The sequence below is a fragment of the Somniosus microcephalus genome, chromosome 12, assembly GCF_052327205.1.
Source record: "Somniosus microcephalus isolate GS21.2 chromosome 12, FLI_Smic_1.0, whole genome shotgun sequence".
Lineage (NCBI taxonomy): Eukaryota > Metazoa > Chordata > Chondrichthyes > Squaliformes > Somniosidae > Somniosus > Somniosus microcephalus.
Window position 1 is genome coordinate 217,189,363 of NC_140998.1, and position 23,306 is coordinate 217,212,668.

The window sequence follows — 23,306 nt, forward strand, 5'->3', positions numbered from 1 at the left end:
CGGTAAAAACGAGGGATACAATGGCTACAATGTTATTTAAACAATCTTAGCAATTCCCTTAAATCACCATCCCCCCCTTAACTCCTGCTAGGTTACCCCTCACATCCTGCCTTGCAAGGGCTGTGTGCAAAATTAACCCCAAAGCTGTGATAGGCTAACTCAAAGTGGTTAGATTGAGTTAATGTGATTTTTAGAGCTCCCTGAGCTGAAACAAAAGGGAGATACTGGGTGATTTAAAATCCTTTCAAATGTTAACGCTTCCCATTTAAGATACAAAAAGTCTCTTCTGCAGTATAGATGTCCTTTGTATCCACTCAATATACAAACAAATGCTAATAGCATTCAATTGCTTTGTAAACAAAGCATTGTCCTTGTCTTCGGCCATGTGGTGACTGCCATTTTTATCCCTGGAAATTTAAAAGCACATCGCTCAGGGATCCTTTAATCAAAAAAATGAATCTTCAGAACTGTAAATCTTTGCGAATTCTTACAACACTGACTCTCACTGGGGTACGGTTTCCACAGACACTGACTCTGACTGGGGTACGGTTTCCACACACACTGACTCTCAATGGGGTACGGGTTCCACACACACTGACTCTCACTGGGGTACGGGTTCCACATACACTGACTCTCACTGGGGTACGGGTTCCACACACACTGACTCTCACTGGGGTACGGGTTCCACACACACTGACTCTCACTGGGGTACGGGTTCCACACACACGGACTCTCACTGGGGTACGGGTTCCACACACACTGACTCTCACTGGGGTACGGTTTCCACAGACACTGGCTCTCACTGGGGTACGGGTTCCACACACACTGACACTCACTGGGGTACGGGTTCCACACACACTGACTCTCACTGGGGTACGGGTTCCACACACACTGACTCTCACTGGTGTATGGGTTCCACACACTGACTCTCACTGAGGTACGGTTTCCACAGACACTGGCTCTCACTGGGGTACGGGTTCCACACACACTGACTCTCACTGGGGTACGGGTTCCACACACACTGACTGTCACTGGGTACAGGTTTCTCACACACTGACTCTCACTGTGGTATGGGTTCGACACACACTGGCTCTCACTGGGGTATGGGTTCCACACACACTGACTCTCACTGGGGTAGGGGTTCCACAAACACTGACTCTCACTGGGGTACGGGTCCCAAAGACACTGACTCTCACTGGTGTACGGGTTCCACACACACTGACTCTCACTGGTGTACGGGTTCCACACACACTGGCTCTCACTGGGGTATGGGTTCCACACACACTGACTCTCACTGGGGTAGGGGTTCCACACACACTGACTCTCACTGGGGTACGGGTCCCAAAGACACTGACTCTCACTGGTGTACGGGTTCCACACACACTGACTCTCACTGGTGTACGGGTTCCACACACACTGGCTCTCACTGGGGTACGGTTTCCACAGACACTGGCTCTCACTGGGGTACGGTTTCCACAGACAGTGGCTCTCACTCGGGTACGGGCTCCACACAACATGACTCTCACTGGGGTACGGGATCCACACACACTGACTCTCACTGGGGTACGGGTTCCACACACACTGACTCTCACTGGGGTACAGTTTCCACAGACACTGACTCTCACTGGGGTACGGGCGCCACACACACTGACTCTCACTGGGGTACGTTTTCCACAGACACTGACTCTCACTGGTGTACGTGTTCCACACACACTGACTCTCACTGGGGTACGTTTTCCACAGACACTGACTCTCACTGGGGTACGGGCTCCACACAAAATGACTCTCACTGGGGTACGGGTTCCACACACACTGACTCTCACTGGGGTACGGGTTCCACACACACTGACTCTCACTGGGGTACGGTTTCCACAGAAACTGGCTCTCACTGGGGTACGGTTTCCACAGAAACTGACTCTCACTGGGGTACGGTTTCCACAGACACTGACTCTCACTGGGGGACGGGCTCCACACAAAATGACTCTCACTGGGGTACGGTTTCCACAGACACTGGCTCTCACTGGGGTACGGGTTCCACACACACTGACTCTCACTGGGGTACGGGCTCCACACAAAATGACTCTCACTGGGGTACGGTTTCCACACACACTGACTCTCACTGGGGTACGGGTTCCACACACACTGACTCACACTGGGGTACGGGTTCCACAGACACTGACTCTCACTGGGGTACGGTTTCCACAGACACTGACTCTCACTGGGGTACGGGTTCCACACACACTGACTCTCACTGGGGTATGGGCTCCACACAAAATGACTCTCACTGGGGTACGGTTTCCACAGACACTGGCTCTCACTGGGGTACGGTTTCCACAGACACTGGCTCTCACTGGGGTACGGGCTCCACACAAAATGACTCTCACTGGTGTACGGTTTCCACAGACACTGACTCTCACTGGGGTACGGGTTCCACACACACTGACTCTCACTGGGGTACGGGTCCCACACACACTGACTCTCACTGGGGTACGGGTTCCACACACTCTGACTCTCACTGGGGTACGGGTCCCACACACACTGACTCTCACTGGGGTATGGTTTCCACACACACTGACTCTCACTGGGGTACGGGTTCCACACAAAATGACTCTCACTGGGGTACGGTTTCCACAGACGCTGTAAGGATTCCGGGGGGCTTCCTTTAAACTGGTTTAAGGTAATCTACCTGGCCAGCATTCTTTTTGCTGCTGCACTCTAAACCAATTTACAAACAGCGGTTTTGAATCGCTACCCCTCCTTTAGTTCTGAGTGGAGGAACTTATAATTAATGATATTGAAACGGAACAAGTGGTTTGGATGAGAGCAAAAAAATCAAGCTTTATTAACTAAAAGAAACTACAATCAAAATATCAAACTATCCCACACGAACACAGTAAAATTGTAAAACTATACAGCAGGGGGTTTGCAGACGGTAAAAACGAGGGATACAATGGCTACAATGTTATTTAAACAATCTTAGCAATTCCCTTAAATCACCATCCCCCCCTTAACTCCTGCTAGGTTACCCCTCACATCCTGCCTTGCAAGGGCTGTGTGCAAAATTAACCCCAAAGCTGTGATAGGCAAACTCAAAGTGGTTAGATTGAGTTAATGTGATTTTTAGAGCTCCCTGAGCTGAAACAAAAGGGAGATACTGGGTGATTTAAAATCCTTTCAAATGTTAACGCTTCCCATTTAAGATACAAAAAGTCTCTTCTGCAGTATAGATGTCCTTTGTATCCACTCGATATACAAACAAATGCTAATAGCATTCAATTGCTTTGTAAACAAAGCATTGTCCTTGTCTTCGGCCATGTGGTGACTGCCATTTTTATCCCTGGAAATTTAAAAGCACATCGCTCAGGGATCCTTTAATCAAAAAAATGAATCTTCAGAACTGTAAATCTTTGCGAATTCTTACAACACTGACTCTCACTGGGGTACGGTTTCCACAGACACTGACTCTGACTGGGGTACGGTTTCCACACACACTGACTCTCACTGGGGTACGGGTTCCACACACACTGACTCTCACTGGGGTACGGGTTCCACACACACTGACTCTCACTGGAGTACGGTTTCCACAGACACTGACTCTGACTGGGGTACGGGTTCCACACACACTGACTCTCACTGGGGTACGGGTTCCACACACACTGACTCTCACTGGGGTACGGGTTCCACACACACTGACTCTCACTGGGGTACGGGTTCCACACACACTGACTCTCACTGGGGTACGGGTTCCACACACACTGACTCTAACTGGGGTACGGGTTCCACACACACTGACTCTCACTGGGGTACGGGTTCCACACACACTGACTCTCACTGGGGTACGGGTTCCACACACACTGACTCTCACTGGGGTACGGGTTCCACACACACTGACTCTCACTGGGGTACGGGTTCCACACACACTGACTCTCACTGGGGAACGGGTTACACACACACTGTCTCTCACTGGGGTACGGGTTCCACATACACTGACTCTCACTGGGGTACGGGTTCCACACACACTGACTCTCACTGGGGTACGGGTTCCACACACACTGACTCTCACTGGGGTACGGGTTCCACACACACTGACTCTCACTGGGGTACGGGTTCCACACACACTGACTCTCACTGGTGTACGGGTTCCACAGACACTGGCTCTCACTGGGGTACGGGTTCCACACACACTGACTCTCACTGGGGTACGGGTTCCACACACACTGACTCTCTCTGGGGTACGGGTTCCGAACACACTGAATCTCACTGGGGTACGGGCCCCAAAGACACTGACTCTCACTGGGGTACTGGTTCCACACACACTGACTGTCACTGGGGTACGGGTTCCACACACACTGACTGTCACTGGGTACAGGTTCCTCACACACTGACTCTCACTGTGGTATGGGTTCCACACACACTGGCTCTCACTGGGGTATGGGTTCCACACACACTGACTCTCACTGGGGTAGGGGTTCCACACACACTGACTCTCACTGGGGTACGGGTCCCAAAGACACTGACTCTCACTGGTGTACGGGTTCCACACACACTGACTCTCACTGGTGTACGGGTTCCACACACACTGGCTCTCACTGGGGTACGGTTTCCACAGACACTGGCTCTCACTGGGGTACGGTTTCCACAGACACTGGCTCTCACTGGGGTACGGGCTCCACACAAAATGACTCTCACTGGGGTACGGTTTCCACAGACAGTGGCTCTCACTCGGGTACGGGCTCCACACAAAATGACTCTCACTGGGGTACGGGTTCCACACACACTGACTCTCACTGGGGTACGGTTTCCACAGACACTGACTCTCACTGGGGTACGGGTTCCATACACACTGACTCTCACTGGGGTACGGGTTCCACACAGACTGACTCTCACTGGGGTACGGGTTCCACACACACTGACTCTCACTGAGGTACGGGTTCCACGCACACTGACTCTCACTGGGGTACGGGTTCCACACACACTGACTCTCTCTGGGGTACGGGTTCCACACACACTGACTCTCACTGGGGTGCGGATTCCACACACACTGACTCTCACTGGGGTACGGGTTCCACACACACTGACTCTCACTGGGGTACGGGTTCCACAGACACTGACTCTCACTGGGGTACGGGTTCCACACACACTGACTCTCACTGGAGTACGGGTTCCACACACACTGACTCTCACTTGGGTACGGGTTCCACACGCACTGACTCTCACTGGGGTACGGGTTCCACACACACTGACTCTCACTGGGGTACGGGTCCCACACACACTGACTCTCACTGGGGTACGGTTTCCACACACACTGACTCTCACTGGGGTACGGGACCCACACACACTGACTCTCACTGGGGTACGGGCTCCACACAAAATGGCTCTCACTGGGGTACGGTTTCCACAGACACTGGCTCTCACTGGGGTACGGTTTCCACAGACACTGGCTCTCACTGGGGTACGGTTTCCACAGACACTGGCTCTCACTGGGGTACGGGCTCCAAACAAAATGACTCTCACTGGGGTACGGTTTCCACAGAAACTGGCTCTCACTGGGGTACGGTTTCCACAGACACTGGCTCTCACTGGGGTACGGTTTCCACAGACACTGGCTCTCACTGGGGTACGGGCTCCACACAAAATGACTCTCACTGGGGTACGGTTTCCACAGACACTGGCTCTCACCGGGGTACGGTTTCCACAGACACTGGCTCTCACTGGGGTACGAGTTCCACACACACTGACTCTCACTGGGGTACGGTTTCCACAGACACTGGCTCTCACTGGGGTACGGTTTCCACAGACACTGGCTCTCACTGGGGTACGGGTTCCACGCACACTGACTCTCACTGGGGTACGGGCTCCACACAAAATGACTCTCACTGGGGTACGGTTTCCACACACACTGACTCTCACTGGGGTACGGGTTCCACACACACTGACTCACACTGGGGTACGGGTTCCACAGACACTGACTCTCACTGGGGTACGGTTTCCACAGACACTGACTCTCACTGGGGTATGGGTTCCACACACACTGACTCTCACTGGGGTATGGGCTCCACACAAAATGACTCTCACTGGGGTACGGTCTCCACAGACACTGGCTCTCACTGGGGTACGGTTTCCACAGACACTGGCTCTCACTGGGGTACGGGCTCCACCCAAAATGACTCTCACTGGTGTACGGTTTCCACAGACACTGACTCTCACTCGGGTATGGTTTCCACACACACTGACTCTCACTGGGGTACGGGTTCCACACACACTGACTCTCACTGGGGTACGGGATCCACACACTGGCTCTCACTGGGGTATGGGTTCCACACACACTGACTCTCACTGGGGTAGGGGTTCCACACACACTGACTGTCACTGGGGTACGGGTCCCAAAGACACTGACTCTCACTGGTGTACGGGTTCCACACACACTGACTCTCACTGGTGTACGGGTTCCACACACACTGGCTCTCACTGGGGTATGGGTTCCACACACACTGACTCTCACTGGGGTCGGGGTTCCACACACACTGACTCTCACTGGGGTACGGGTCCCAAAGACACTGACTCTCACTGGTGTACGGGTTCCACACACACTGACTCTCACTGGTGTACGGGTTCCACACACACTGGCTCTCACTGGGGTACGGTTTCCACAGACACTGGCTCTCACTGGGGTACGGTTTCCACAGACAGTGGCTCTCACTCGGGTACGGGCTCCACACAAAATGACTCTCACTGGGGTACGGGTTCCACACACACTGACTCTCACTGGGGTACGGGTTCCACACACACTGACTCTCACTGGGGTACGGTTTCCACAGACACTGACTCTCACTGGGGTACGGGCGCCACACACACTGACTCTCACTGGGGTACGGTTTCCACAGACACTGACTCTCACTGGTGTACGGGTTCCACACACACTGACTCTCACTGGTGTACGGGTTCCACACACACTGGCTCTCACTGGGGTACGGTTTCCACAGACACTGACTCTCACTGGGGTACGGGCTCCACACAAAATGACTCTCACTGGGGTACGGTTTCCACAGACAGTGGCTCTCACTCGGGTACGGGCTCCACACAAAATGACTCTCACTGGGGTACGGGTTCCACACACACTGACTCTCACTGGGGTACGGGTTCCACACACACTGACTCTCACTGGGGTACGGTTTCCACAGAAACTGGCTCTCACTGGGGTACGGTTTCCACAGACACTTTCTCTCACTGGGGTACGGTTTCCACAGACACTGACTCTCACTGGGGTACGGGTTCCACACAAAATGACTCTCACTGGGGTACGGTTTCCACAGACACTGGCTCTCACCGGGGTACGGTTTCCACAGACACTGGCTCTCACTGGGGTACGGGTTCCACACACACTGACTCTCACTGGGGTACGGGCTCCACACAAAATGACTCTCACTGGGGTACGGTTTCCACACACACTGACTCTCACTGGGTTACGGGTTCCACACACACTGACTCTCACTGGGGTACGGTTTCCACAGACACTGACTCTCACTGGGGTACGGGTTCCACAGACACTGACTCTCACTGGGGTACGGTTTCCACAGACACTGACTCTCACTGGGGTACGGGTTCCACACACACTGACTCTCACTGGGGTATGGGCTCCACACAAAATGACTCTCACTGGGGTACGGTTTCCACAGACACTGGCTCTCACTGGGGTACGGTTTCCACAGACACTGGCTCTCACTGGGGTACGGGCTCCACACAAAATGACTCTCACTGGTGTACGGTTTCCACAGACACTGACTCTCACTGGGGTACGGGTTCCACACACACTGACTCTCACTGGGGTACGGGTCCCACACACACTGACTCTCACTGGGGTACGGGTTCCACACACACTGACTCTCACTGGGGTACGGGTCCCACACACACTGTCTCTCACTGGGGTACGGGTCCCACACACACTGACTCTCACTGGGGTACGGGTTCCACACACACTGACTCTCACTGGGGCACGGGTTCCACACAAAATGACTCTCACTGGGGTACGGTTTCCACAGACGCTGTAAGGATTCCGGGGGGCTTCCTTTAAACTGGTTTAAGGTAATCTACCTGGCCAGCATTCTTTTTGCTGCTGCACTCTAAACCAATTTACAAACAGCGGTTTTGAATCGCTACCCCTCCTTTAGTTCTGAGCGGAGGAACTTATAATTAATGATATTGAAACGGAACAAGTGGTTTGGATGAGAGCAAAAAAATCAAGCTTTATTAACTAAAAGAAACTACAATCAAAATATCAAACTATCCCACACGAACACAGTAAAATTGTAAAACTATACAGCAGGGGGTTTGCAGATGGTAAAAACGAGGGATACAATGGCTACAATGTTATTTAAACAATCTTAGCAATTCCCTTAAATCACCATCCCCCCCTTAACTTCTGCTAGGTTACCCCTCACATCCTGCCTTGCAAGGGCTGTGTGCAAAATTAACCCCAAAGCTGTGATAGGCTAACTCAAAGTGGTTAGATTGAGTTAATGTGATTTTTAGAGCTCCCTGAGCTGAAACAAAAGGGAGATACTGGGTGATTTAAAATCCTTTCAAATGTTAACGCTTCCCATTTAAGATACAAAAAGTCTCTTCTGCAGTATAGATGTCCTTTGTATCCACTCGATATACAAACAAATGCTAATAGCATTCAATTGCTTTGTAAACAAAGCATTGTCCTTGTCTTCGGCCATGTGGTGACTGCCATTTTTATCCCTGGAAATTTAAAAGCACATCGCTCAGGGATCCTTTAATCAAAAAAATGAATCTTCAGAACTGTAAATCTTTGCGAATTCTTACAACACTGACTCTCACTGGGGTACGGTTTCCACAGACACTGACTCTGACTGGGGTACGGTTTCCACACACACTGACTCTCACTGGGGTACGGGTTCCACACACACTGACTCTCACTGGGGTACGGGTTCCACACACACTGACTCTCACTGGAGTACGGTTTCCACAGACACTGACTCTGACTGGGGTACGGTTTCCACACACACTGACTCTCACTGGGGTACGGGTTCCACACACACTGACTCTCACTGGGGTACGGTTTCCACACACACTGACTCTCACTGGAGTACGGTTTCCACAGACACTGACTCTGACTGGGGTACGGGTTCCACACACACTGACTCTCACTGGGGTACGGGTCCCACACACACTGACTCTCACTGGGGTACGGTTTCCACACACACTGACTCTCACTGGGGTACGGGACCCACACACACTGACTCTCACTGGGGTACGGGCTCCACACAAAATGGCTCTCACTGCGGTACGGTTTCCACAGACACTGGCTCTCACTGGGGTACGGTTTACACAGACACTGGCTCTCACTGGGGTACGGTTTCCACAGACACTGGCTCTCACTGGGGTACGGGCTCCAAACAAAATGACTCTCACTGGGGTACGGTTTCCACAGAAACTGGCTCTCACTGGGGTACGGTTTCCACAGAAACTGGCTCTCACCGGGGTACGGTTTCCACAGACACTGGCTCTCACTAGGGTACGAGTTCCACACACACTGACTCTCACTGGGGGACGGGCTCCACACAAAATGACTCTCACTGGGGTACGGTTTCCACAGACACTGGCTCTCACTGGGGTACGGTTTCCACAGACACTGGCTCTCACTGGGGTACGGGTTCCACACACACTGACTCTCACTGGGGTACGGGCTCCACACAAAATGACTCTCACTGGGGTACGGGTTCCACACACACTGACTCACACTGGGGTACGGGTTCCACAGACACTGACTCTCACTGGGGTACGGTTTCCACAGACACTGACTCTCACTGGGGTACGGGTTCCACACACACTGACTCTCACTGGGGTACGGTTTCCACAGACACTGGCTCTCACTGGGGTACGGGCTCCACCCAAAATGACTCTCACTGGTGTACGGTTTCCACAGACACTGACTCTCACTCGGGTATGGTTTCCACACACACTGACTCTCACTGGGGTACGGGTTCCACACACACTGACTCTCACTGGGGTACGGGATCCACACACTGACTCTCAATGGAGCACGGGTTCCACACACACTGACTCTCACTGGGGTACGGGTTCCACACACACTGACTCTGTATGCGGTACAGGTTCCACACACACTGACTCTCACTGGGGTACGGTTTCCACAGACACTGACTCTCACTGGGGTACGGTTTCCACAGACACTGACTCTCACTGGGGTACGGGTTCCACACACACTGACTCTCACTGGGGTACGGGTTCCACAGACACTGACTCTCACTGGGGTACGGGTTCCACACACACTGACTCTCACTGGGGTACGGGTTCCACACTCACTGACTCTCACTGGGGTACGGTTTCCACAGACACTGACTCTCACTGAGGAAGTGTTGCACTGTCGGAGGGGCAGTACTGAGGGAGCACCGCACTGTCGGAGGGTCAGTACTGAGGGAGCGCCGCACTGTCGGAGGGGCAGTACTGAGGGAGCGCTGCACTGTTGAAGGGGCAGTACTGAGGGAGCCCCGCACTGTCGGAGGGGTGGTACTGAGGGAGCACCGCACTGTCGGTGGGGCAGTACTGAGGGAGCGCCGCAATGTCGGAGGGGCAGTACTGAGGGAGCGCCGCACTGTCGGAGGGGCAGTACAGAGGGAGCACCACACTGTCGGATGGGCAGAACTGAGGGAGCGCTGCACTGTCTGAGGGGCAGCACTGAGGGAGCGCCGCACTGTCGGAGGGGCAGTGCTGATGGAGCTCCGCACTTTCGGAGGGGCAGTACTGAGGGAGTGCCGCACTGTCGGAGGGGCTGTACTGAGGGAGCGCCGCACTGTCGGAGGGGCAGTACTGCGGGAGCGCCGCACTGTCGGAGGGGCAGTACTGAGGGAGCGCCGTACTGTCGGAGGGGCAGTACTAAGGAGCGCCGCACTGTCGGAGGGGCAGTACTGAGGCAGCGCCGCACTGTCGGAGGGGCAGTACTGAGGGAGCGCCGCACTGTCGGAGGTGCAGTACATAAGAACATAAGAACATAAGAAATAGGAGCAGGAGTAGGCCAATCGGCCCCTCGAGCGTGCTCCGCCATTCAATAAGATCATGGCTGACCTGATCCTAACCGCCAATCCACTATCACAGAACCATCTCCTGAATCTAACAGAATTAGACACACGAAATAGGAGCAGGATCAGGCTGCACGGCCCCTGGGCCCGCTCCACTACCCACAGGGCCATGACCGATCCGAACCTCGACTCATGTCCAAATTCCTGCCCGCTCCCCATAACCCTTAATTCCCTTTACTTCTAGGAAACTCTCTATTTCTGTTTTAAATTTATGTAATGATGTAGCTTCTACAGCTTTTTGGGGCAGCATATTCCATGGACCTACCACCCTCTGAGTGAAGTAGTTCCTCCTCATCTCAGTCTTGAAAGAGCAGCCCCTTATTCTAAGACTATGCCCCCTCGTTCTAGTTTCACCCATCATCGGGAACATCCTCCCCCCACCCACCCCATCCAACCCCTTCACAATCTTATATGTTTCAATAAGATCGCCTCTCATTCTTCTGAACTCCAATGAGTAGAGTCCCAATCTACTCAACCTCTCCTCATATGTCCATCCCCTCATCCCCGGGATTAACCGAGTGAACCTTCTTTGTACTGACTCAAGAGCAAGTATGTCTTCTCTTAAGTATGGACACCAAAACTGTATGCAGTATTCCAGGTGCGGTCTCACCAATACCTTGTACAACTGAAGCAATACCTCCCTATTTTTATATTCTATCCCCCTAGCAATGAAAGCCAACATTCCATTGGCCTTCTTAATCACTTGCTGCACCTGCATACTAACCTTTTGAGTTTCGTGCACCAGCGCCGCACTGTCGGAGGGGCAGTACTGAGGGAGCGCCGCACTGTCGGAGGGGCATTACTGAGGGAGCGCCGCACTTTTAAAGTTGCCGTCTTTTGTGAGATGTTGAACCGAGACCCTGTCTGCTCTCCCAGGTGGGCGGAAATATCCCACGGCCACTATTGCAGGATGAACAGGGAGGAAGTTCTCCCTGGAGCACTGGCGCCAATATTTATCCCTCAACCAGCTTCACTAAGAGACAGATGATCCGGTCATTATCACAGTGCTGTTTGTGGGAGCTTGCTGTGTGCAAAAATTGGCTGCCACGACTCCTACAATACAACAGGGCCCAGACTTGAGAAAAAAGTACTTCATTGGCTGTGAAGCGCTTTGGGACGTCCTGAGGTGGGGAAAGGCGGCGGAGAGATGCGAATTTGCTGGCTGTACTGGCTTTAGTTTTAAACTGGCAAAGCAATGCCCCTGAGACAGGGCCTCGTGAGACACAATGGCAATCCCTGCCTCACAATAGGCTGCCCCTGGCAACCGTTCGAAAATGCCCCTAGTCCTGACCAATCTCTGCATTTCGCAGCCCCTTCACAGGTAAGCAACCTGCTGGCGGTACGCCGCGGCTAATTCTGCTTCACATTGTGTGAAAACTGGCTTCCCCCTTTGACACTCCGTCCCCGAAAGAGGCCTAAACTAGGCCCAGAGGGAACTGTAATTAAGGCGGGGAACCAGCGTCGTATTCATCACCTCACCCGAGCCAAGCATCTCGACGGCCTGCAAGGTTATAGTGATTTTTATCAACGAGGGGAGGGTCTGGTCTGTGCCCACGGCAGGCCTGGCGGCCGTCTCGTGCACAGTAAGACCCCACGGAGCCCATAACCAGATTCGAGTACAGGAACAAGGATGTCTTGCTGCAGTTGCACAGGGCCTTGGTGAGACCACACCTTGAGTATTGTGTGCAGTTTTGGTCGCCTTATCTGAGGAAGGATGTTCTTGCCGTGGAGGGAGTGCAGCGAAGATTCACCAGACTGATACCTGGGATGGCAGGAATGACGTATGAAGAGAGATTGGGTCGATTGGGCTTATACTCGCTGGAGTTTAGAAGAATGAGAGGGGATTGCATTGAAACTTATAAAATTCTAACAGGACTAGACAGACTAGACGCAGGAAGGATGTTCCCGATGGTCGGGGAGTCCAGAACCAGGGGTCACAGTCTAAGGATAAGGGGTAAGCCATTTAGGACAGAGATGAGGAGGAATTTCTTCACCCAGAGAGTGGTGAACCTGTGGAATTCTCTACCACAGAAGGCAGTTGAGGACAATTCATTAAATATATTCAAGAAGGAGTTAGATATATTTCTTAAGGCTAAAGGGATCAAGGGATATGGGGAGAAGGCAGGGACAGGGTACTGAGTTTGGATGATCAGCCATGATCTCATTGAATGACGGAGCAGGCTCGAGGGGCCGAATGGCCTACTCCTGCTCCTATCTTCTATGCTTCTATGTTTCTATTCTCGGCCCCAGAGGGCTGTGGAGGCTCAATCGTTGAGTATATTCAAGGCTGAGATCGAGAGATTTTGGGACTCTCGGGGAATCGAGGGATATGGGGATCGGGCGGGAAAGTGGAGTTGAGGTCGAAGATCAGCCGCGATCTTATTGGATGTCGGAGCTGGCTGGAGGGGCCGAATGGCCGACTCCCACTCCTGTTTCTTATGATCTTCCGTTGAGCTTTATTGGAACAGCGAAGGAGGCCGAGGACAGAGAGGTCAGAGTGGGAGTGGGGTTGAGAATTAAAATAACAGGCGACCCGGGAACGTCGTGGTGAGGCTTACAGACAGAACGGAGGCGTTGATCTAATTCACCCTCTCCCACAACACGATCGCAAAATACTGCGGACGCTGGAAATCTGAAATAACAACAGACAACGCTGGAGATACTCAGCAGGTCAGGGCAGCATCCGTGGAGAGAGAAACAGAGTTAGAATCAAGTCAAATCAAATCAACTTTTATTGTCATTGTTAGTGCACAAGTGCAGTCCAACGAAATGTAGGCTTGCGGCTCCCGAGAGTGTACATTTAGATTAAGACATTTAAACATTCAACATTCATTTGGCTTGTAATACATTAACATAAACATAACCATAATAAAGTGCATTGGCAGATGTGCAGGCTTTAGAGTTTATTTGTGGAGTTCAGTAGGATGACAGCCCTGGGAAAGAAACTGTTCCTAAATCTGGTCGTTCGGGTGCGAATGCATCTGTAGCGTCTCCCAGATGGCAGGAGGGCGAACAGACTGTGGCTGGGGTGGGTGGGGTCTTTGATGATGGACCGCGACCTCCGTCAACAGCGTTTCTGGTATATGTGCTCTATGGTCGGTAGCCGGGTGCCGGTAATGCGTTGGGCAGTTTTGACTACCCGCTGCAGGGCTTTCCGGTCATAGTAGCTACAGCTGCCATACCATACTGTGATACAGTTCGTCAGGATGCTCTCTATTGTGCAGCGGTAAAAGTTAGAGAGGATCAGGGGTGACAGGTTACATTCCTTCAGCCTCCTTAGGAAATATAGGCGCTGCTGGGCCTTCTTCACCAGAGAGGAGGTATTGAGGGACCAGGAGAGGTCTTCCGTGATGTGGACTCCGAGGAACTTAAAGCTGTCCACCCTTTCCACCACAGCCCCATGGATGTGGATGGGGGTGTGACTTCCGCCTTTAGACTTCCTGAAGTCCACAATGATTTCTTTGGTTTTCTTGATGTTAAGGGCCAGGTTGTTATCGGCGCACCACTTCACGAGATGCTGGACCTCCTCCCTGTAGGCTGACTCATCGTTGTTGGTGATCTGGCCTACTACCGTGGTGTCATCCGCAAACTTGATGATGGTGTTGGAACCATGAACAGCCACACAGTCGTTTCAGGTCGAAGACCTTTCCTCAGAACTGGAAATAAGCAGGAAAAGGAACAGATTGTGAAGCAAGTTTAGGGGCTGGGAAAAGGGGGAGGGGATGAAAGAACAAAATGGAAGGTCAGTGACAGGATAGAAGGCAGGAGAGGTTAAGAGACATTAAGAGATATTGAAGGCGAGCGGAGATGGTAATGGGACAGGTAAAGAGACAAAGGATGGCTCGAGATGAAGTGTGAAATGCGCTGGCAGAATGAAAGACAGCTGCCGTGTGGGAGAGTAGAACAGGAGGCACAAACAAAAAGTGCGGATTAAACAAAAAATGATTATATAATATGTGATTGGGGCCGAGGTTATGATCTGAAGTTGTTGAACTCGATATTGAGTCCGGAAGGCTGTAAAGTGCCTAATCGGAAGATGAGGTGCTGTTCCTCGAGTTTACGCTGAGCTTCCGTGGAACAATGCAAGAGGCCGAGGGCGGTGAGGTCCGAGTGGGAATGGAGCGGAGAATTAAAGTGAGAGGCCACCGGGAGCTCGGGGTCTCCCTTACGGACTGACGGAGGTGTTCCGCAAAGCGGTCGCCCAATCTGGGTCAGCCAGGGGCTGACGGTTCCTTAGGTTGGACGGGTACCCGCGATTCCCTCCACCCGGACACTGGGTCGGTGCCAAGCTGCCTGAATATTGGCTGCCGTCTCCCGGAATACCAAATGGAGAGGGTAGAAAAGGGAGAGAGTGAGATGTCAGAAGGTGGGGAGGTAGAGAAGAGAGAGGGATGGATGGAGGTTGCATTTCTCCAGCGCCTTTCACCACCTCAGGACGTCCCAAAGCGCTTCACAGCCAATGAAGGTATTTTTTTGAAGTGTGGTCACTGTTGTAATGTAGGAAGCGCGGCAGACAATTTGCGCACAGCAAGCTCCCACAAATAGCAATGTGATAAATGACCCAGATCATCTGTTTTTATGGTGATGCAAGTTCCTTCTTTGCTTGACTGATGTCCTGATCTTGTCCGGCCCCCGTCATTACCGTCTGTTCATAAAGATTTCTCGCTCTCTGACACAGCTTCAACGCGCCTCAGCTAAAGTATCGTTGGAAGGATCTCACACGACTCCTTAACCCAAGAGAGAAAGATGGATAACGTTACTACAGGTACGAAACACAATGGTACCTTCAAACCTGTGGAAATAGGGACAGATACCCTCTCAATTTCAACACACACTGACTCTCACTGGGGTACGGGTTCCACACACACTGACTCTCACTGGGGTACGGGTTCCACACACACTGACTCTCACTGGGGTACTGGTTCCACACACACTGACTCTCACTGGGGTACTGGTTCCACACACAATGACTCTCACTGGGGTACGGGTTCCACACACACTGACTCTCACTGGGGTACGGGTTCCCCACACACTGACTCTGTATGGGGTACAGGTTCCACACACACTGACTCTCACTGGGGTATGGGTTCCACACACACTGACTCTCACTGGGGTACGGGTTCCACACACACTGACTCTCACTGGGGTACGGGTTCCACACACACTGACTCTCACTGGGGTACGGGTTCCACACACACTGACTCTCACTGGGGTACGGGTTCCACAGACACTGACTCTCACTGGAGTACGGGTTCCACACACACTGACTCTCACTGGGGTACAGGTTCCACACACACTGACTCTCACTGGGGTACGGGTTCCACACACGCTGAATATCACTGGGGTACGGGTTCCACACACACTGACTCTCACTGGGGTACGGGTTCCTCACACACTGACTCTGTATGGGGTACAGGTTCCATACACACTGACTCTCACTGGGGTATGGGTTCCACACACACTGACTCTCACTGGGGTACGGGTTCCACACACACTGACTCTCACTGGGGTACGGGTTCCACACACACTGACTCTCACTGGGGTACGGGTTCCACACACACTGACTCTCACTGGGGTACGGGTTCCACAGACACTGACTCTCACTGGAGTACGGGTTCCACACACACTGACTCTCACTGGGGTACAGGTTCCACACACACTGACTCTCACTGGGGTACGGGTTCCACACACGCTGAATATCACTGGGGTACGGGTTCCACACACACTGACTCTCACTGGGGTATGGGTTTCAGACACACTGACTCTCACTGGGGTACGGGTCCCACACACACTGACTCTCACTGGGGTACAGGTTCCACACACACTGACTCTCACTGGGGTACGGGTTCCACACACACTGATTCTCACTGGGGTATGGGTTCCACACACACTGACCCTCACTGGGGTACGGGTTCCACACACACTGACTCTCACTGGGGTAGGGGCCCCACACACACTGACTCTCACTGGGGTATGGGTTTCAGACACACTGACTCTCACTGGGGTACAGGTTCCACACACACTGACTCTCACTGGGGTACGGGTTCCACACACACTGACTCTCACTGGGGTACGGGTCCCACACACACTGACTCTCTCTGGGGTACGGGTTCCCACACACCGACTCTCACTGGGGTACGGGTTCCACACACACTGACTCTCACTGGGGTATGGGTTCCACACACACTGACCCTCACTGGGGTAAGGGTTCCACACACACTGACTCTCACGGAGGTACGGGTTCCACACACACTGACTCTCACTGGGGTACGGGTTCCACACACACTGACTCTCACGGAGGTACGGGTTCCACACACACTGACTCTCACTGGGGTACGGGTTCCACACACACTGACTCTCACGGAGGTACGGGTTCCACACACACTGACTCTCACTGGGGTACGGGTTCCACACACACTGACTCTTACTGGGCTACGGGATAAGAACATTAGAATTAGGAGCAGGAGTCGGCCATTCGGCCCCTCGAGCCTGCTCCGCCATTCAATGAGATCACGGCTGATCTTCGACCTCAACTCCACTTTGCCGCCCCATCTCCATATCGCTCGATTCCCCGAGAGTCCAAAAATCTCTCGATCGCCGCCTTGAATATACTCAACGACTGAGCCTCCACAGCCCTCTGGGGCAGAGAATTCCAAAGATTCACCGCCCTCTGAGTGAAGAAATTCCTCCTCATCTCAGTCCTCAATGGCCGACCCCTTATCCTGAGACTGTGACCCCTGGTTCTAGATTCCCCAGCCAGGGGAAACATCCTCCCTGCATCTACCCTGTCAAGCCCTGTAAGAATTTTGTATGTTTCAATGAGATCACTTCTCATTCTTCTGAACTCTAGAGAATATAGGCCTAGTCTACTCAATCTCTCATCATAGGACAATCCCCCATCCCAGGAACCAGTCTGGTGAACCTTCGTTGCATCGCCTCCAAGCCAAGTATATCCTTCCTTGGGTAAGGAGACATTTAAAAAAAAATCATTTTTGGAATTTGTGAGCTGCCTTCTTGAACCGCTGCAGTCCGTGTGGTGAGGGTGATCCCGCAGTGCCCTTCGAATTCATAGAATGGTTCAGCACACAAGGAGACCATTCGACCATTGTACCTGTTCTATGATTTTGATCCAGCAATTTACTCTCCTCCAGCCCCCGACAACCCTCCCTATCTCTGTAACCTCCTCCAGCCCCCTACAACCCTCCCTATCTCTGTAACCTCCTCCAGACCCTACAATCCTCCCTTTCTCTGTAACCTCCTTCAGCCTCTACAACCTTCCCTATCTCTGTAACCTCCTCCAGCCCCTACAACCCTCCCTATCTCTGTAACCTCCTCCAGCCCCTACAACCCTCCCTATCACTGTAACCTCCTCCAGCCCCCTACAACCCTCCCCATCTCTGTAACCTCCTCCAGCCCCCTACAACCCTCCCCATCTCTGTAACCCCCTCCAGCCCCCTACAACCCTCCCTATCTCTGTAACCTCCTCCAGCCCCCTACAACCCTCCCTATCTCTGTAACCTCCTCCAGCCCCCTACAACCCTCCCTATCTCTGTAACCTCCTCCAGCCCCCTACAACCCTCCCTATCTCTGTAACCTCCTACAGCCCCTACAGCCCTCCCTATCTTTGTAACCTCCTACAGCCCCTACAAACCTCCCGATCTCTGTAACCTCCTCCAGCCCCTACACCCCTCCCTATCTCTGTAACCTCCTCCAGCCCCTACAACCCTCCCTATCTCTGTAACCTCCTACAGCCCCTACAACCCTCCCTATCTTTGTAACCTCCTCCAGCCCCCTACAACTCTCCCTATCTCTGTAACCTCCTCCAGCCCCCTACAACCCTCCCTATCTCTGTAACCTCCTACAGGCGCTACAGCCCTCACTATCTTTGTAACCTCCTACAGCCCCTACAACCCTCCTTATCTCTGTAACCTCCTCCAGCCCCTACAACCCTCCCTATCTCTGTAACCTCCTACAGCCGCTACAACCCTCCCTATCTCTGTAACCTCCTACAGGCGCTACAGCCCTCACTATCTTTGTAACCTCCTACAGCCCCTACAACCCTCCTTATCTCTGTAACCTCCTCCAGCCCGTACAACCCTCCCTATCTCTGTAACCTCCTCCAGCCCCTACAACCCTCCCTATCTCTTTAACCTCCTCCAGCCCTCTACAACCCTCCCTATCTTTGTAACCTCCTCCAGCCCCTACAACCCTCCCTATCTCTGTAACCTCCTACAGCCCCTACAACCCTCCCTATCTCTGTAACCTCCTCCAGCCCCTACAACCCTCCCTATCTCTGTAACCTCCTCCAGCCCCTACAACCCTCCCTATCTCTGTAACCTCCTCCAGTCCCTACAACCCTCCCTATCTCTGTAACCTCCTCCAGCCCCTACAAACCTCCCTATCTCTGTAACCTCCTCCAGCCCCTACAACCCTCCCTATCTCTGTAACGTCCTCCAGCCCCTACAACATTCCCTATCTCTGTAACTCCCTTCAGCCCCTACAACCCTCCCAGATCTCTGCGCTTCTCCAATTCCGGCCTCTTGAGCATCCCCCGATTTCCATCGCTCCACCATTGGCGGCCGTGCCTTCAGCCGCCTGGGCCCCGAGCTCTGGAATTCCCTCCCTAAACCTCTCCGCCTCTCTCTCCTCCTTTAAGACACTCCTTAAAACTGACCTCTTTGACCCAGCTTTTGGTCGCCGGTCCTAATATCTCCTGATGTGGCTCGGGGTCAAATTTTGTTTGATAATCGCTCCTGTGAAGCACCTTGGGACGTTTTACTACTTTGAAGTCGCTTCATAAATGCAGACTGCTGTTGTTGTTGTCTAATCCCTGTGTTTTTCTGAAATAGCTGCTACAATGCTGGACCAGTCGAAATTCTATTATGGTGAGTTTGGAGGAAGTGTCTCTATTCTAAGACATGGCTCTGTCGATGACCTTCGTGGTAGCGGTTGTGCCTACACATTGCCGAGAGATCCAGGGTTCAATTCCCCCTTCCCCCTTCATTTTCGGGATGTGGGCGTTGCTGGCAAGGCCGGAATTTATTGCCCATCCTTAGTTGCCCCTTGAGAAGGTGGTGGTGAGCCGCCTTCTTGAACCGCTGCAGTCCGTGTGGTGAAGGTGCTCCCACAGTGCTGTTAGGGAGGGAGTTCCAGGATGTTGACCCAGCGACGATGAAGGATCGGCCGATATATTTCCAAGTCAGGATGTTGTGTGACTTGGAGGGGAACTTGGAGGTGGTGGTGCTCCCGTGCGCCTGCTGCCCTTGTCCTTCTAGGTGGAAGAGGTCGCGGGTTTGGGAGGTGCTGCCGAAGAAGCCTTGGCGAGTTGCTGCAGTGCATCTTGTAGCTGGTACACACTGCAGCCACGGTGCGCTGGTGGGGGAGGGAGTGAATGTTTAAGGTGGTGGATGGGGTGCCGATCAAGCGGGGCTGCTTTGTCCTGGATGGTGTCGAGCTTCTCGAGTGTTGTTGGGAGCTGCACTTATCCAGGCAAGTGGAGAGTATTCCATCACACTCCTGACTTGTGCCTTGTAGATGGTGGAAAGGCTTTGGGGAGTCAGGAGGTGAGACACTCGCCGCAGAATACCCAGCCTCTGACCTGCTCTTATTGCCACAGTATTTATGTGGCTGGCCCAGTTATGAGTCTGTCTTTGATTTATTCGTTGACACCAACACAGGAGATGAAGGTTGGATGGGGGGAGGCGGTAGGCGACTTTCAATTAGCTTGAGTTTCCCCTGAGTTAGGTAATGGGCAGGTACTCTAGTTGGCAGGATGTGACTAATGCCGTCCTACAGGGATCTGTGTTGGGGCCTCAACTATTCACCATATTTATTAATGACTTAGATGATGGGATGGAGAGCTTCATAGTCAAGTAGGGCTGTTTGGAGCCTTGTGTACAGCCCAAAGGCCAGGGAGTGGAAAGATTTTAGGCGCCACAGTGCCACCGCTGGTGAGAGGGATTGATTACAGCGTTACCTGTTTACATAATATATTCCCAATATACCCACGGAGACTGCCGAAATGGGAGAGCACAGAGATGTTAGATGTATAATATTTCACAGCCACCTGCCTGCTAACTGTTTCCCTGTTTCTCTAATGAATGCAGATTACTTCACGATCCGGGGATATGGTTTAATCTTCGCAGCGCTCTTCACTGTGACTGGGATCTGCATCTTGTTGTGTAAGCTTTCAAAATCACAGCTGTCGTAGAATCTTACCGCGCAGGAGGAGGCCATTCGGCCCGTCGTGCCTGTGCCATCTCTTTGAACGAGCTCTCCAATTAGTCCCACTCCCCCCTCGCTCTTTCCCCACAGCCCTGTGAATTTCTCCCCTTCAAGTATTTCTCCAATTCCTCTTTTGAAAGTTACTATTGAATCTGCTGTAAGCCTTTCTCTTACTACTGTTCGGACCTCGAGAATTACGAATAAGCGTAACAATGACAGACAAGTATGTGATCAATAAAATTGGTCTTTATTCACAGTACAGTTCAGAATTCAAGTGTACAATCGCAATCAATATGCACCCAATTTACCCGTACATAAAAGTACTTCCCAGCGATTTGCACGCTACCTCCGGGCGATTTATATTCCAAGTCAACCACACATAAAAGTCCCCCTTTCAACAATATCTAAGCTCTGTGTCCGACTTTCATGCGTACTCCTTTCTCTCTGGGTGATTGGTCCAGGGAGAATTGTAAGTCTGGCCAGCATTCTGTCTTCTTGTTCCTCTGTGTTCTGAATTTCCCCGGCCTCTGGGTCACTCTTTCTAGCGCCTTTCTGCCGGCCTCCCTCGTTGATCACTGTCTGCCAACCCTCTGATAGCTCAGTTTCACTCCAAACCTTCCCTGATTGGCGATCCTTCCACATGACATGTTCATGTTCCTGTGAGATGTGTGTGGGGGGCGGGACTTCCTCTTCACCCGGTGTTTCTTCTTCCTGTTCATGTGGTCTTACAAACAAAGGACCATACTGACCACCAGACAAAGGGACCACCTGCTGACTTCCGCCATTCGGTGTCTTCACAAACACAGAACACATGCAGACCTCCTACATTTTGAATCAGTCTGTAACCAATTCACGATTCGTTCTGAACTCCGATCTCCACACGGTAGCAGCAGTTTTATTACAGTTTTTACAATCTTACACTCCCACCACCCTTTCAGGCAGCGCATTCCAGATCACAACAAATCGCTGCGTAAAAACAATTCTCCTCATCTCCCCCTCTGGTTCTTTTACCGATTATCTTCAATCTGTGTCCTCTGGTTACCGACCCTCCTGTCACTGGAAACAGTTTCTCCTTATTTACTCCATCAAAACCCCTCATGATTTTGAACGCCTCTATTAAATCTCCTCTTAACCTTCTCTGCTCTAAGGAGAACAATCCCAGCTTCTCCAGTCTCTCCACGTCACTGAAGCCCCTCATCCCTGGAACCATTCTGGTCAATCTCCCCTTAACCTTCTCTGCTATAAGGAGAACAACCCCAGCTTCTCCAGTCGCTCCACATCACTGACGTCCCTCATCCCCTGGGACCATTCTGGTCAATCTCCCCTTAACCTTCTCTGCTATAAGGAGAACAATCCCAGCTTCTCCAGTCTCTCCACGTCACTGAAGCCCCTCATCCCTGGGACCATTCTGGTCAATCTCCCCTTAACCTTCTCTGCTCTAAGGAGAACAATCCCAGCTTCTCCAGTCTCTCCACATCACTGAAGTCCCTCATCCCTGGGACCATTCTGGTCAATCTCCCCTTAACCTTCTCTGCTCTAAGGAGAAAAATCGCAGCTTCTCCTGTCTCTCCACATCACTGAAGTCCCTCATCCCTGGAACCATTCTGGTCAATCTCCTCCTCACCCTCTCCAAGGCATTGACATCCTTCCTAAAGTGTGTGTGGGGCCCAGAATTGGACACAATACTCCAGCTGGGGTCTACCCAGTGATTTATAAAGGGTTTAGCAGAACTTCCCTGCTTTTATACTCGGTGCCACTGATTATAAAAACATGTTCTTGAAATTCCCACTGCCATCACAGAATAACATGGAATCTACAGCACAGAAACAGGCCATTTGGCCCCACTGGTCCGTGCCGGCGTTTGTGCTCCACACCAGCCTCCTCCCACACCTCTTCATCTCAACCATCAACACCAGCCTCCACCCACCCCTCTTCATCTCACCCCATCAACACCAGCCTCCT

The 23,306-nt window shown here is 52.3% G+C and overlaps 1 protein-coding gene across 2 annotated transcripts in view; it reads left to right on the forward strand.

The window, feature by feature from the left end:
• The first annotated feature begins 15,799 nt into the window (after positions 1-15,799).
• Positions 15,800-23,306, forward strand: part of LOC147110113 (uncharacterized) — a 34,902-nt gene continuing 27,395 nt past the window's right edge. For both annotated transcript variants that reach the window (XM_086004248.1, XM_086004247.1), the window contains exons 1-3: positions 15,800-15,885; positions 19,970-20,005; positions 21,227-21,301. In XM_086004248.1, coding sequence (XP_085860374.1) covers positions 15,867-15,885; positions 19,970-20,005; positions 21,227-21,301 — 130 coding nt within the window. In that variant the 5' untranslated portion in view covers positions 15,800-15,866. The remainder of the gene's footprint in view (positions 15,886-19,969; positions 20,006-21,226; positions 21,302-23,306) is intronic.